The following is a 16,195-nucleotide window of genomic DNA, read 5'->3' on the forward strand; positions in this document are numbered from 1 at the left end:
CAGTGTTACCGGGACTGCCCAAACAAGAGGCAGATATCATGGCATCCCACGGTGGAGAACAGGACTTGTTCTCTGTGCAGCTGGGCCTACCCGCCAAAACAACTGGAACATCGTGCTTCTTCATTGCAAAGATTTGGCAGTCTATCGGTTGCTTTTTCTCGAGGCCATCTTGAAGAAATTTTCAGTGAGATCAGACAAGGAAATAGTTTCACACCTGCTTAGTGACCATCATCCCCACACTACTGAATCAGTTGCCAGGTTTTTAACAAAGGCACTTGGATCAAGAGTGAAACCTTTGTGTAAATTTTAGTCAATTGGTTTTAACATAATCTGTATTTTACCACTCTTTATATGCCATTAAAGGTTTTGTATTTGTATTTGTATTTGACATCAATCATTGTAAAGTGGGGTGGGGGCAGGGGGTTGAAAAAGTTTTAGAATTTTTTTTGTGGATTTGTGCAAAAAGGCCAGTATTAACTCCTTGTAATTTTCAAACAGAAACAGGAAAACCTGCCACCTACCCTTGAATCAGCTGAGATGAATTCTACTTCCTTGTCCCTAATAGACCAGCTGTCTTCTTCCTCTCCCAGCTGCTTTTCCAACTCTCGACTACTTCCCCTCTCATTTTCCAACCAGTCATTATTGTCATCATTCCCCAAAGGCTTGGGGCTTATATTAATCTCCTGGGTTTTTAAACTAGGCTGGGGAAGGAAGTTAGAGATCCCCATGTTGGTGTTTTGAGAAGGGAAAGGAAGAGACATACACATGTTGCTTTCTCTTAGGCTGGAAATAGTGCTCCAGTTCTATCCCCATCACAAATTCCTGAGTAGGTAGAAAGAAAGAAAGAAAGAAAGAAAGAAAGAAAGAAAGAAAGAAAGAAAGAAAGAAAGAAAGAAAGAAAGAAAGAAAGAAAGAAAGAAAGAAAGAAAGAAAGAAAGAAAGAAAGAAAGAAAGAAGAGATAATCTGGCAGTACCTCCCCCCCAGTGGTCCTGCTATTAGACCCATGGCTAAGAACCCCCATTGATAATACTGATTTATCAATTGTGGTAACTATGTTGGATTGTGGATCTGTAAGAGTACTGGAAGTGTTGGCTAACTTTTTGTGCTCTGTCATTAGCAAACAGTCATAACTAAGAACATAAGAACTAGCCTGCTGGATCAGACCAGAGTCCATCTAGACCAGCACTCTGTTACTCGCAGTGGCCCACCAGGTGCCTTTGGGAGCTCACATGCAGGAGGTGAAAGCAATGGCCTTCTGCTGCTGCTGCTGTTCCGAGCACCTGGTCTGCTAAGGCATTTGCAATCTGAGATCAAGGAGGATCAAGATTGGTAGCCATAGATCGACTTCTCCTCCATAAATCTGTCCAAGCCCTTTTTAAAGCTATCCAGGTTAGTGGCCATCCCCACCTCCTGTGGCAGCATATTCCAAACACCAATCACACGTTGTGTGAAGAAGTATTGGAGATCGTACTTATCACACTGGTGTTGCCATTGTTGCTGTTATCTTGTTGTTGTTGTTCTAATTATGCCATTAAATGTTTATATATATATTAAGAGTTAATTGTAATAGTGCAAGCCAGGAAAAATTGTGCTGCAAATGACGGGGGACAGATAGATACTGGGAATTTGGCTATCCACCCTGGGACAACGACTATTCACCTCAGTTGACTGACCAGCTGGCTCTCTTCCTTCAGGAGCTGAATGTGTAATGTTTCAAGGCATAGCATAGTATATTGAAGAGCAATTCAGACATTCCACAAGTGGGGACCCATAATATTCAACCCTTCCCTTTCTTAACACTAATCCTCCCAAGCACTGCAGCTTTTTGGGAGGAAGGATTTAAACCTTGCAACATACTTTTTAAATCTTTTCAGATTTTTTTCTGCAAACCTGGAGAGTTCTCCAAGTTTGCTGAACTATTTGGTTTCAGTCAGTGTAGGCCTGGTCTGTGGATTTAAGTATCTGCAGGTTAGGCCAAATTTGACAATTAGAAATAGGATATACTTCACAGACTCCAGTTTGAAAACCCAGGCATTCAAGACTATGGTTTCAAAATACAATCCCATAATGTGAAGCAACATTTGGAAGAACTGACATACTAGAAACAGATTTGGAACATAATTGCCTTTCAGGCAAAATTATAAACACTTTCCTCAAATACAAAAGCTATTTGCAGTGTCAGGCAGAGTGTTACATGTAATAAAGGACAGTAATTGTTTACAGCTCAGTTACCAGTGGACAGCATAAATACTAATTAGAGGTCAATTGAGAGTTACTTTGCATGTCCCATATATGGAGTGAAATCTATTTGTTCACTTAACATTAAGCATATTACAAATCCTCCCCCTAGGTCTCGGTTTAAGATTCAAAGCACAAAACGTAAGACGTGAACTTACGTGAAAAAGTGCTACCACACAAGGTTTCAAGATCTTCCCTGTGACATTAATCTTTGCAGAAAAGATAGACTTGAGGAAGATTCACATACCTTTGTCCAAATTCAGCTCGATTTTTATATGATTTTATATGAAACAGGCTCCAATATTAAATGGGGTGGTTGATTACTGCTCAATGGATAAATCGGCAGAATAAAGGATTTTTAAATCTCATTCTGCCGGATGGAAGCATTAAGTATTTGCTGGACTGTCCTGCACTGAAGCAGAAAGGACTTGAAGTGCTCGACTCTAGCCTCATTGAGTTCAATATATATATTTTTATTCATGACTTTCCACATTTGCTCTAAAATAGAAAAAATAAGTTTCTTTTACTGTTTTACATTTCTTGCTGTTTTAAGTTTCTAAGCCAATCTCAAGCAAACAGGACACAAATCTGGTGGAAAAGAAGTACACAAATAAAACAAAACCTGATGAAATTTCGAACATTTAAGTTAGGTTGGCTTCAGCAGCTTTTGTGTATTTTAGTGGGATTTAAAATATTTTCAACTTGTATTGATGATGCTCAAAGAACATGGACTTCCCCAATTACTTCCCAGTTTCAACAAACTTCTGTCCTTCCTTCAGGAGGGTGTCAACATCTTCGCTCTCGCTTTCCTCAAAATCGAGCACCCAGTCAGAATCTTCATCCGTAGGGTCGCACTCTTCTTCCTCTTCGTCATCTATGAAACTGTCGTTTAGATCGTACTCATTGGGTTCGCCGTCATTATCACTGTCATCTCCCATGGCACTTTTTCCTGGAGAGTGATTTTATCAGACTGGTTAAATCCTTGCATTAAATAACGCAAAACTTTACTTATATAGGATAACTCATACAGCCATATAGGACAGTGATGGCGAACCTATGGCACGGGTGCCAGAGGTAGCACTCAGAGCCCTCTCTGTGGGCACGCGCATACAGAGTTCGTCATGTGGGGGCAGAAAATCACACAACCCCACACACATCTTGACTGGCCTGGGCCACTGAGCACAACGTGTGCGCACCGCGATGAGCAGGGAGGACTCGGCTGGCGGACCTGGTGCCTGTGCTCTGGGTGGCTGCTGCCCGAGGTGGGGGGAGGAGGCAGAGATGCTAGAGAGGCACAGAGCGGTGCACGCGGGACTTGCTGGAGGCTCGAGCAGGCTGGCTCCTGCTCGAGCGGGTGGGCGGAGGAAGAGGGAGCCAACCGTTTTTTTCTAAACTAAAACCTCAGCATTCAGGTTAAATTGCCGGGTGGGCACTTTGCGATAAATAAGTGGGGTTTGGGTTGCAATTTGGGCACTAGGTCTCAAAAAGGTTCGCCATCATATAGGATAACTTCTTCAGAACACAAATTACCAGTTTCCTCAGCTGGCTTGCTATCGTGGCAGAGAGAAGAAGCAGGATGAGCTAGAGTCAATATTCATGCTAGAATTCAGAGTTGTAACTGCCCTGTTTCATGCTGCCCGTTTTGAACCACAAGAGCTCCAATGCTCATTTTTAGTAGCAGAATGGAATCAAAGCAATAAGAACCTCTTGTAACAGCAGAAGGGTCCAATGAAACAGAGCAGATGGTGGTGAACAGGAAAACCATTTCTTCACCGCCACTGCTGAAAGGCTCTGGGGACCAAGTCTCCAAAAATATATCTCTAAAACTGGCATAAAAATATAGGTACTAAGAACAGCTTGAGAAAAGGCAGACGTATTCATGTCTCAGTCGTTAATTTTATCAACTAATTTGAACTATTGATTCGCAGCCTTTCTTCCTTACAGAGCTTAAGTTGGCTTAAAGTGTTAGTAAAACACATAAAATAGATTGCATAAAAATAAAAAACCAAACCTTAAAAAAAATCACAGTTCAATTAATCAAATCAAATATCCATCGGTCTCCACCTTGGCAGGAGGAACCTATTAGGTGAACAAAACTGTTCCAAGTTCCCTTGGATAAATGATTAGGGCAGTCTATGCTACTACACCAGTGACGGTGAACCTTTTCAAGACCGAGTGCCCAAATTGCAACCCAACACCCACTTATTTATCGCAAAGGGCCAACAAGGCAATTTAACCTGAATACTGAGGTTTTAGTTTAGAAAAAACGGTTGACTCCAAGGTGTGTGTTACTCGGGAGTAATCTTTGGTAGTCGGTGGTTTTGCTTTGAAGCAACAATGCAACTCTTCCAATGAGTGAATCACGATCCTAGGAGGGTTTACTCAGAAACAAGCCCCATTGCCAGCAACCAAGCTTACTCCCAGGTAAAGGATTGCGCTTTAGTTCTTCACATGAAAATCAGTGGGGCTTAACAGCGCTTAACAGGGTTACCTACACTGCTTGCCTCAAACTAAGTCTTAGGTTTAATGCTAATAATCGAGCCCAGTGGCTCAGGCCAGCCTAGATGTGGGGTAATTTGGGGGCTTAATTCTGTTTGTGCGTGTACACCTCAGCCATAGGTTCGCCACCACTGTACTACACAGTTAAGGAGGATCCTACTTATATAATTTTCACATTGGTTCATCTTTCAGTTCTATTTTTTAGATTTCTGACTGACTGGAGACTTTTACAACCCTAATCCTATTGCATTGTTTAATCAACGTTCCATTCTGTTGGTTGTACTGACTCACTCTGCATAATCTGCCTTGAGACAAAAGCAGACTATATATAATGCAAAGGAATAAACAACTTTGGGGTTTCAATTGTTTTCTGCCAAATTATTTGTGGCACGATTAAGAAAGAATAAACTGCACCACGGCTTAACAGTAAGTGTAACTCTGTATCACAAGCAACACCTACAGAAATGACAAAATAAAGAACCGCAGCCCACAAAATAGTTCCACAAATATTTCCAATAGCCAAAAAGATGTACTGACACCACTCACATGTGTTGTTTAAAGAAACAGAACTCAAGAAATTCCCACATACAAAATAAACCTGGTGTAAACACGCCTAACAATCTAACAGCAAAAAAGAACAAAATGGTTCCAACGGTGTCAACAAAGACCTAGAGCAGGGGTAGGGAACCTGCGGCTCTCCAGATGTTTAGGAACTACAATTCCCATCAGCCCCTGATGGGAATTGGCCAATTGGCCATGCTGGCAGGGGCTGATGGGAATTGTAGTTCCTGAACATCTGGAGAGCCGCAGGTTCCCTACCCCTGACCTAGAGACAGCAGTAAGTACCAGCACAAAATTTAACAGTGGATGAAACGAAGCTTTATGAATGATACTCATGAACCACTGTCAGAAGCATTATTTCAAAGAGAAGAAAGCACTTGAGGAGCCATTCCAGCAAGCAAGAACCCGGTTTTAATCTTGTCTTGATGTTCTGTTTCTTTAAACAACGTATGAGTAGTGTCAATACAGCTTTTTGGTTATTGGAAACATTTTTGCAACTACCCGGTTTCCCTGATAATAAGCTCTAGCATGATTTTTCAGGATTTTTGGAGGAATTTTCAGGATTTTTGGAGGAAGAACTACTCCAAAAATAAGCCCTAGTTACAGATTCCCCAGCGTAGCTAATCTGGTCAAGTGGGTGGAGGGGTGCAAAATCATGGGAAAAAAATAAGACATCCTCTGAAAATAAGCCTTAACACATCTTTTGGAGCAAAAATTAATATAAGACCCTGTCTTATTTTCCGGGAAACACATATTTTGTGGACTGTAGCCAGAGGTGGGATCCAGCAGGTTCTCACAGGTTCCCAAGAGTAGGTTACTAATTATTTGTGTGTGCCGAGAGGGGGTTACTAATTGGTGATTTTGCCATGTGATTTTTGCCTTAGTTATGCCCCTCCTCTCAGCAGTAGTGCGCAGAACTTGAAGCAGTCTAGCAGGAGGTGCACCAGCGTGCGTGACAGCCTGCACCTGCGTGCATTCGTTTCCTGCCCAAGGACCGGCGCAGCGGCTGCGTCCTTGCCACAGCCCCGCCCAGGAATGCCCTGCCCCCGGAATGCCCAGCCATACCCCATTGGTGCTACGCCACAGTTTGAATTCCACCACCATGGGAACCTGTTACTAAAATTTTTGGATCCCACCACTGGCTGTAGCTCTTTATTTTGTCATTTCTTTACTTATTACTTATGATAGTTAAACTTACAGTTTTTACACTGTTCAGTCATGGTGCAGTTTATACTTTCTTAATGAGTGCTCCTCTGCACCTCCCCATCTCATCTCATATTATTGTGGCAGGCATGCAAAAAGAATCTTATTAGGTCTATTAAACACTGTCTCTTTCCCTTGAGCAATTACAGTGATGCTTTGAGCACTGTATGCAGTTGGTACAAAAGGCTGCAAATGTACAATGCAGTATAGCAACAGTGGCGCGTATCCAATCACACAAAAAGAAAAGCTTTCCACTTTCACTTCTGGCTACAGCCCGATGAGCTCCCCCTCCAATGTTTTTTTCTGGGGGGGGAGGGAGAGGAGAAGGTCAGCAAGATGTTTGGGGCAGCACTGGGGTATCAGGGGAATGGAAAGTTGCACCTTGTTCCCTAACCAGAAATGGAATTCCTTCAGAGGAACTGCACGGCTGATAGATGCCAGTAACAAGAAATTGACAACCATGCTAGACTATTACCGTGTTTCCCCGAAAATAAGACAGTGTCTTATATTAATTTTTGCTCCCAAAGATGCGCTATGTCTTATTTTCAGGGGATGTCTTATTTTTCCGCTCCACAGCTGCATGCTCTGCTGTTCTGTTCGACGGGCATGTGTCCAAACAAAAACTTTGATATGTCTTACTTTCGGGGGATGCTTTATATTTAACACTTCAGCAAAACCTCTACTATGTCTTATTTTCAGGGGATGTCTTATTTTCGGGAAAACAGGATACCAGACAGATCCGGGGTGGGTGGGTGGTGCTTTCAAAGCCATGCTCCTACCCATTCCACCAACCTTGTAGGTTGGCCTAGAAATGCAGAGTCAAGATGGAATGCCATCCTCTGAAGTAGCTCAGGGTCACCTCTGTTGTCTCCCCTCTGGAAGGCGACAGCATCCTTTGTTCTGGGAGATTAAGGTCACTTAGCATAACCCTAACCCGAACTAGCCCCCTTAACCAACACTCAGTGTTCAGTATTTCTGCACACAGCTCTCTGGCTAATACTGTTCCCAATGTGTTGCCTTTCTTCAACTACCAGAGCTCAAGACGGATCTCTGAACTTTGCTCATCGGACCAATAACTTCTAGATCAGTTAATTACCACTTTTATTCCCCCCCCCCCAGCCCTTCACTTTTCCAAACTTTTACCCTCAACACTATCTTTATTGTAGGACTGTGTGAATTCTCTGCTGCTTTGATCTGTGTACTTGTACATTTATTATTTTCACCCTTTTAATAAACATTGCTAAACTTTTACTCTTGTTTCCTGCGGATTTCTTGTGGAAACTCATCTCCGTAAATTTTGGTGATGAAACTCTCAAGCTTATCCAGCCTCTTGCTACGCTAGGACTGCTCTTGCTAATTCCCCCCACGCTAAAAAAAAGGGCAGACCTCACTATTTTGGGTAACAGTACTATTAAATTGCAGCATTTTTGAGCTAGTGAAACCCAAAGTTTCAGTGGAACTTTCTTTCAGTGGAATCCAGGCCCATATTACTGGGGTCTTTCTCAGCCTCACATCACTCATTCCACAGCACTCCTAAGACAAACCAGCAACTATATGGGGTAGGGGCTCACTTGACTGGCTAGGGGCTTACTTGACTGGATAAGATTTGTCAGCTCTGCATTGAGAAATACCTGGAGATTTTGGGGACAAACCCTAGGGAGGGTGTAATGTCATACAATCTACCCCCCAAATCAGCCAATTTTGCCAGGGGGAACTGATCTCTGTAACCTGGGGATCAAGTTTAAAGGGGAAGATTGCCAGGATCCATCTGGAGGATGGCAATGCTATGCTTGGTGGCAGAATTTGCTGTCAAGTCGCATCTGACTTATGACGACCCCGTAGTATTTCCCAAGAGATGGTTTGCTATTGCCTGCCTCTGCGTAGCAACGCTGGACTTCCTAGGTGGCTGACCTGCTTAGCTTCTGAGATCTGACGAGATCAGCCTAGCTCAAGATGTTCATACCAACAATTCATCACAAGAGGTTCATACCAACAATTCCAAAATGAGACTGTAGTAACCCTGTTTATAGAGTTCACAAGGTGTCAGGCCTGAGCCATGCTTTGCCTAGCATCTCGCACGTCCGCACCAAGGCCACAGCTAGGCTTGAATTATCATTGCCCAAGGCTGGGAAGGTTTTCCATTGCTTGCTTGTAACTTAGTTGAACAGGAAACCCCTTTCCGTATCTCCAGCTTCCTGCTTCTTTCTCACCATCTTTCTTATGCTGACGTTTTGGGAATGCGAGGGAGGGGGGAATTTGCGATGAGCCATGTGGTAACATTCAGGTATATACTGGGGTTCAGGGGACAAAGTGCCAGCTTTGGCTTCCTGAATCTTGGGCTGACAACAGTTCCAATAAAGCTCTTGAAACTTTCCCGAGTCTTGTTTGCTGACTAGAGTACCAGACTCTTACACAAGAACAGCCTTTTCAATTGATCTAATCTGGAAAACTGGGTTGGGTTCCCTGATTTTCCACATGAATAGTGGTTGAAGAGTTTGGACTTGTACTCCACTTTTCTCAACCATAAAGAGTCTCAAAGTGGCTTACAAACTCCTTCCCTCGTCTCCCCACAGCAGACACCTTGTGAGGTAGGTGGGACTGAGAGAATTGTGTCAACCTTCCTAATGCTGCGACCCTTTGACACAGTTCCTCATGTTGTGGTGACCCCCAACCCTAACATTTATCCATTTTACAGATGGAGAACACTGATGCAGAGAGTCTTAGGCGACCCCTGTGAAAGGGTCGTTCGACCCCCAAAGGGGTCCAGACCCCCAGGTTGAGAACCACTGGACTAGCCTAAGGTCACCCAGCAGGCTGCATGTAAAGATGTGGGGGGAAAAACCCGGTTCACCATCTTAGGGTCTGCCACTCATATGTAGGAATGGGGAGTCAAACCTGGTTCCTCAAATTAGAATGTGCTGCTCTCAACCATTACACCATGCTGGCACTACACCATGCAAACTCTAATAGGGAGAATCATATTGAATTGCCCATGTCTCCACATGAAACCTGCCAGGCGCCCTTGGCCCAATCCCATTCACTCCAAACTCTCTCAGCCATACCTACCACACAAGGTGTCTGTTGTGGGCAGGGGAAAGGCAAGAGATTGTAAGCCATTTTGAGACTCTTTATGGTAGAGGAAAGTAGGGTACTAGATTCCAATAAAGGGATTGGACTGGAAAAAGCGGCGTGTGAAAACCAACGGTTCTCTTTTTCCAATCAAACTACCCAAGTAGGACGGCACAGAGCCTTTTATCCAGTAGAGATCAGCTTTCCAAACACCTTTGGAATGGAGACCCTTGAAAGCTCACAGTGGACAAGAACCAAATCAAGAATACCAGGTTTTGCTGCTCTCGGTTCTTTCCCGACTTCAGAAAAATTAACAGAAGCAACTGGCAGTCTCTACAGTAATAAAGTGAAAAGCTTCACGGGCTAATGAGCCAAATGTCTTCTAGCGAGTGCTGTTCTCGCTCGCTTTAACTGGTTATGCTTGCTTAGATTTATAAGGAAGTGTCCGCTCTGCCTCCCTGCACTCTGCAGCTGTGCCAAGAAGTTTGCCACATAAAGGTTAATGAAGCCCTATCTGCCTGCGAGGTGAAGGACACAGATCAGCGGAACGACGTGAAATATAACTCACCGATTATAACCTTCAGCAAGCTTTGGCCCTGGGGAGCAGCTGCAGAAACTGGTGGACCCTCAAGCAAAAATATCAAATGCACGACGATGTCCCATTTCTACCCCAAAACGTGTGACATGCACAGTGTCCTCTAGCTCCTGCAAGACTGCCTCTCCCAATATATTGCCCAGAGAGCACTGTGCTCAGCTAGTAACGTTCTGCTGGTTGTCTCAGGCCTGACATCTGTCCAGCTGTTCTCGACCAGAGCCAAGGCATTTTCGGTCCTGCCACCGACATCCTATTATATGAGACCAGGACCCTGTAGGTTTATCTCAGTTCTGCAAGACCTGTAAGATGGGGATGTTTCAACAGGCCTATGGTTGAGGCAAGAATGTCTAGAACTTAGCTGACCTTGATTGATTGATTGATTGATTGATTGATTGATTGATTGATTGATTGATTGATTGATTGATTGATTGATTGCATTTGTATACCGCCCTCCCCGAAGGCTCAGGGCGGTTTCCAACAAAATAAAAATTTAAAACATCATATATATATAAGTTAATTAAAATACATAAAATATTAGACTAGAGATGGCTTCAGCTATTCTATTCCCCCTTTTATGAACCCACGGGAGGCCAGATGTTCGCTTTTTATTGCAGTTGATATCATCCCGGCTGGCCAAACGCCTGGCGGAACAGGTCTTATCTTAATTTAACGTAGTTTTTTCTGGAAATACGTTATTATGCTAATTTTGTATTAGAATATTCACGGATTTTTTAGGATGGCTATGAACTTTTTCAGCTATCTGCCTGACTCTTGGAAGCTACGTTACAGGCAACAAAAATGGACACCCCCTGCCCCCACCAGGCCCTTAATACAGCTAAAAGACTCACGTTATAGCACTGGGAAGTTAAATGTCTACTGCCAGTAAATCAATGAATTCAGGACATTAAAACTTTATCAACCTTTGCCTATAGAAGGCTATTATGTATGAACTTCTTTTTAGAAACCCTTTAGAGAGAAAGGAGCAGCAGTGGGCGTAGGAGGTTGAGAGCTCGTGTATCTAATCTGGAGGCTTATCTGGGGAATTCAGATTAGCCTGTACACTCCCACACACGCCAGCTGGGTGACCTTGGGCTAGTCACAGCTTCTCGGAGCTCTCTCAGCCCCACCCACCTCACAGGGTGTTTGTTGTGAGAGGGGAAGGGCAAGGAGATTGTAAGCCCCTTTGAGTCTCCTGCAGGAGAGAAAGGGGGGATATAAATCCAAACTCTGTTCTTTCTGTGTGGAGATGCCATCACTGTTGTTATATATTTGTCTCTATGTATACCTTTTTTCTTTTACTCTATTTAGTTGCAGAATTTTAAACTCCCTCCTTTTATTCTCCCCCACCCCCAATTCTTTTTGAAAGAAATAAAATTTTAAAAATCATGGATAAGTTGTATTTTTAAAGTAACACATTTTTACCTTGGGCCCACAGAAAGGATGCAATTATTCCAATCTCTAAATAAATTCTCCACCCTCCAAAAACCCAGGGACCTCATGTGGCACGTCAGAGAGTCACAAATGGCTTTTGAGCCAAACAGAGTGTCACAGCAGTATATGTATGCAATGGTGCCTGTGACTTGAAACCCCATAGGGTTTTCATGGCAAGGGATGTATGGAGGTGGTTTGCCATTGCCTGCCTGTGTTGCCTCAGAGAGTTTTCAGAGAACAGTGATTGGCCCAAAGTCACCCAGCAGGCTCCATGTAGCAGAGGGTGGAACCAAACCTAGTTCAACAGATCAGAGTCGGCAGCTCTTCACCACTACACTACGCTGGTTCACAATACTTTATGGGGTGGAGGAAAATGCCATCATGTCTCAGCTGTCTTATGGTGACCCTGTAAGATTTTCAAGGCACGAGTCGTTTGGAGGAGGAAGAAGAAGAAGATTGCAATTATTCCAATCTCTAAATAAATTCTCCACCCTCCAAAAACCCAGGGACCACATGTGGCATGTCAGAGAGTCACCAATGGCTTTTGAGCCAAACAGAGTGTCACAGCAGTATATGTATGCAATGGTGCCTGTGACTTGAATTGGAGAGATCTGCCCTGGTTTAGGTTGGGGAAATAGCAGGAGACAGACCTTGTGCTGTGGAAGGATGGCCTCTGGGATCTCGATGGATTTATACCAGGGATTTTCCCCTTAGAAAGCCGACGGTAACCAACATTTAGAAATTCTAACTATTTTATTGTAGAACAAAATAATAAAAATACACGCACAAAATGTGTAATACATACACACAGAATTACAGAAAGTCTAAGATTCAGATAGAGGTGTTGGATAGATTGGAATAGTTGTGGGGCTGGGTGATAATTACCTTTCCTTACATGAAGAGGTTCAAAAGAGCAAAAACCAGTGCCTCTGTTGGTAAAGCAAGAAGATGAAGAAGAAGAAGAGGAGGAGGAGGAGGAGGAGGAGGAGGAGGAGGAGGAGGAGGAAGAGGAAGAAGAAGAGGAGGAGGAAGAAGAAAGAAGAAGAAAGAAAGAAAGAGGAAGAAGAGGAATAGGAAGAGGAGGAAGAAGAGGAAGAAGAGGAAGAGGAAGAGGAAGAGGAGGAAGAAGAGGAAGAGGAAGAGGAGGAGGAGGAAGAAGAGGAAGAGGAAGAAGAAGAAGAGGAGGAGAAGGAGAAGGAAGAAGAAGAGGAGGAAGAGGAAGAGGAAGAGGAAGAAGAGTTGGATTGATATCTCCCTTTCTCTCCTGTAAGGAGACTCAAAGGGGCTTACCCTCCACCCCTCGCAACAAACACCCTGTAAGGCAGGTGGGACTAAGAGAGCTCCGAAGAACTGTGACTAGCCTTTTATTTCCTTCAAAAAAAAACCCACAGAAAAAAACCTTAGGAAGAATTTACATAAAAACAAAAATATAACAACAGTGGTGGAAGATCTTGACATCAGTTTCTATAAATGGTTTCTAAATACCTAAAAACAAGTTGATGTGCCATTCATTAAAATACTGATAGAGTTCTAAGGTCCTCCATCCATTGATTTACCAAAGGTCGGCTTTTATCTTTCCAGCACTGTAATATAAGCTGTTGCAAAGGTATGGAAGATTCATTTTTGTTGACGGTTGGTGGTCTCGAGGAGACAAGCAAATCGTTTAGAAGTACACAGATGTTCTTTAAAAATCAATGAACATTTTAACACAATAGGAATAATAACTTCTTCCCAGAAAAATCAAAAGACTGGTGGTGGCCAAAACATGCTGATCACCTGACTTCTTTGTTACCTGTTGTCTCAGCATTAGCCATTCCATAAGACAGTTTGTTCTTTCGTTCCCTGCCTGCTAACTTTACCCAGGAGTTGATTTTGCCGATGGAACAGCTCGGCTAAGCTGACCCAACCCGGGGGGCCTTCAGTGGGACACTCTGTTAAAATCCTTCTTTTGGAAGTATGTGATGTCCACTGGATCACAGCTACGTTATCTGTCTAGACAGTACACAAAATAGTGTAGTGTGTACTACACTATCCGCAAAAAAAAATAAAATTTCTCAGAAGGTTGGCAAGGCAACTTCCCTTTGCAGAAGTCAAGCAAATTTGTCCTCAACAAAGTTCATTTTTCAGTTCATGTAATAATCTTTGCTTTCTGCTAATTTCTCTGGGACTTGCTGACAGGTCTCTAATTTCCAGGGTCTTTCTAAGAAGCGGCGTTATATCAGCAATCTGACACCTCTTCGGGGGACTTATGTTGTTAATCCTGTATTCAAAATGTCCCAGCAGTGGCAAGAACCCAAACGCCTGCTTTTAAAAAAATTATCTGCACCCTATGCTATAGTGATGTTTTCTCAGTATGGCGATTCTTTATTTTCCTTTCCAACTCTATGGGGTCAGCGTAAGTCAGCTATGACTTGATGGGACAATTTTGGGTTTTTTTAATTTCCTCTGTTTGGAATGCACAACACCCTTACCTTTTTTAACAGGCTTTGGTCTTGTCTGCCTTCTTTCAGGTTCTAAAGCAACAAGTGAAACAAAGACTGATTACTGCAAGAACTAAACAATATGAAATATTTCTTTAAAAACCTTTCTTCTCTAATTTATTTCCATATCTGAAGTGTAGGAGATGACTGAAATCTTTGGGCTGTGTATCTCAAGAAAGCAAGGAATCACATGATGCAGAAAAAAACAAACTCTTCCATAAATTTTGCACCTCTATGCAATTCTGGGTCCAGCGTATCTATAGGACCACCTCTCCTGATATACTTCTCAAAGAGTGTTATGCTCAGCAAATACTGTAATAGGAGCAGCAGTGGCATAGGAGGTTAAGAGCTTGTGTATCTAATCTGGAGGAACCGGTTTGATTCCCAGCTCTGCTGCCTGAGCTGTGGAGGCTTATCTGGGGAATTCAGATTAGCCTGTACACTCCCACACATGCCAGCTGGGTGACCTTGGGCTAGTCACAGCTCTATAGAGCTCTCTCAGCCCCACCCACCTCACAGGGTGTTTGTTGTGAGGGGGGAAGGGCAAGGAGATTGTCAGCCCCTTTGAGTCTCCTATAGGAGAGAAAGGGGGGATATAAATCCAACTCTTCTTCTTCTTCTGGAGATCCTTGGTCCAAAAACTGTCCTGCTTTCCTCAACCAGAGAAGAAGAAGAGTTTGGATTTATACCCCAAATTTCTCTCCTGTAGGGAGACTCAAGGTGGCTTACAAGCTCCTCTCCCCACAACAGACACCTTATGAGGTAGGTGGGGCTGAGAGAGTTTCGAAGAATTGTGACTAGCCCAAGGTCACCCAGCAGGAATCTAGGAGCATGGAAACACATCTGGTTCACCAGATAAGCCTCTGCCACTCAGATGGAGGAGTGGGGAACCAAACCTGGTTCTCCAGATTAGAATCCACCTGCTCTCAACCACTACACCATGATGGTATAGTCAGGGCCAAATGGAATGCACTGTCTTACAAGCCCAGGGCCCCATGGAATACTTCTCAGTTCTGTGGGGCCGGTAAGATGGTATTGTTCCACCAGGCCTATAGTTGAGAGTAGCAACAGTATTCCATCTTAGCTGGCCTCTCTTTTCTGTTTCTTTCTCTTCTTTTCTCTTCCTCTTCTTGCTTTGTTAGGCTTGTTAGATTTATTGTTGCTGTCTCAGCCCTCGCTGAAGGGTATCTGGAAAGGCGCCACAGTACAAAATTTGGGTTATTCTATATTGTTTTAATTGTATAATATTCACCGCTCTGAGACCATTTTACGGGGAGAGTGGTGGACAAATTGAACAAAAAAATAGTAGTAACAATCATTTTGCATGTAACTTCGATAGAGGGAATCTTTCAAATTCCTTTCAGGAAAGTTCCAATGTATGTGTACAGGGATGTTAAGAACATAAGAACAAGCCAGCTGGATCAGACCAGAGTCCATCTAGTCCAGCTCTCTGCTACTCACAGTGGCCCACCAGGTGCCATTGGGAGCTCACACGCAGGATGTGAAAGCAATGGCCTTCTGCGGCTGTTGCTCCCGAGCACCTGGACTGTTAAGGCATTTGCAATCTCAGATCAAAGAGGATCAAGATTGGTAGCCATAGATCGACTTCTCCTCCATAAACCTCTCCAAGCCTTTTTTAAAGCTATCCAGGTTAGTGGCCATCACCACCTCCTGTGGCAGCATATTCCAAACACCAATCACATGTTGCGTGAAGAAGTGTTTCCTTTTATTAGTCCCAATTCTTCCCCCCAGCATTTTCAATGAATGCCCTCTGGTTCTGGTATTGTGAGAAAGAGAGAAACATTTCTCTCTGTCAACATTTTCTGTCCCATGCATAATTTTATAGACTTCAATCATATCCCCCCCTCAGCCGTCTCCTCTCCAAACTAAAGAGTCCCAAACGCTGCAGCCTCTCCTCATAGGGAAGGTGCTCCAGTCCCTCAATCATCCTCGTTGCCCTTCTCTGCACTTTTTCTATGTCTTCAATATCCTTTTTGAGATGTGGCGAAGTTAGTAAAAGAATCTGAAAGATTCCCCCTGACAAAGCTACATATGAATCTGTTTCCCTCCCCGCCATTTGTTTCTTTAGCTTCAATTTGTCTTGGTGCAGCCCCCTCC

General features: G+C 43.5%; 1 protein-coding gene across 2 annotated transcripts in view; it reads right to left on the reverse strand.

The window, feature by feature from the left end:
* Positions 1–2,691: 2,691 nt before the first annotated feature.
* APLF (aprataxin and PNKP like factor) overlaps positions 2,692–16,195 on the reverse strand; it is a 43,164-nt gene continuing 29,660 nt past the window's right edge. The window contains exons 10-11 of one of the 2 annotated variants that reach the window (XM_048501389.1): positions 14,069–14,110; positions 2,692–3,188 (exon numbers count right to left, since the gene is read on the reverse strand). In XM_048501389.1, coding sequence (XP_048357346.1) covers positions 2,980–3,188; positions 14,069–14,110 — 251 coding nt within the window. In that variant the 3' untranslated portion in view covers positions 2,692–2,979. The remainder of the gene's footprint in view (positions 3,189–14,068; positions 14,111–16,195) is intronic. The other variant, XM_048501399.1, reaches the window with a different exon arrangement.

The sequence above is a fragment of the Sphaerodactylus townsendi genome, linkage group LG01 (genome assembly GCF_021028975.2).
Source record: "Sphaerodactylus townsendi isolate TG3544 linkage group LG01, MPM_Stown_v2.3, whole genome shotgun sequence".
Classification (NCBI taxonomy): domain Eukaryota; kingdom Metazoa; phylum Chordata; class Lepidosauria; order Squamata; family Sphaerodactylidae; genus Sphaerodactylus; species Sphaerodactylus townsendi.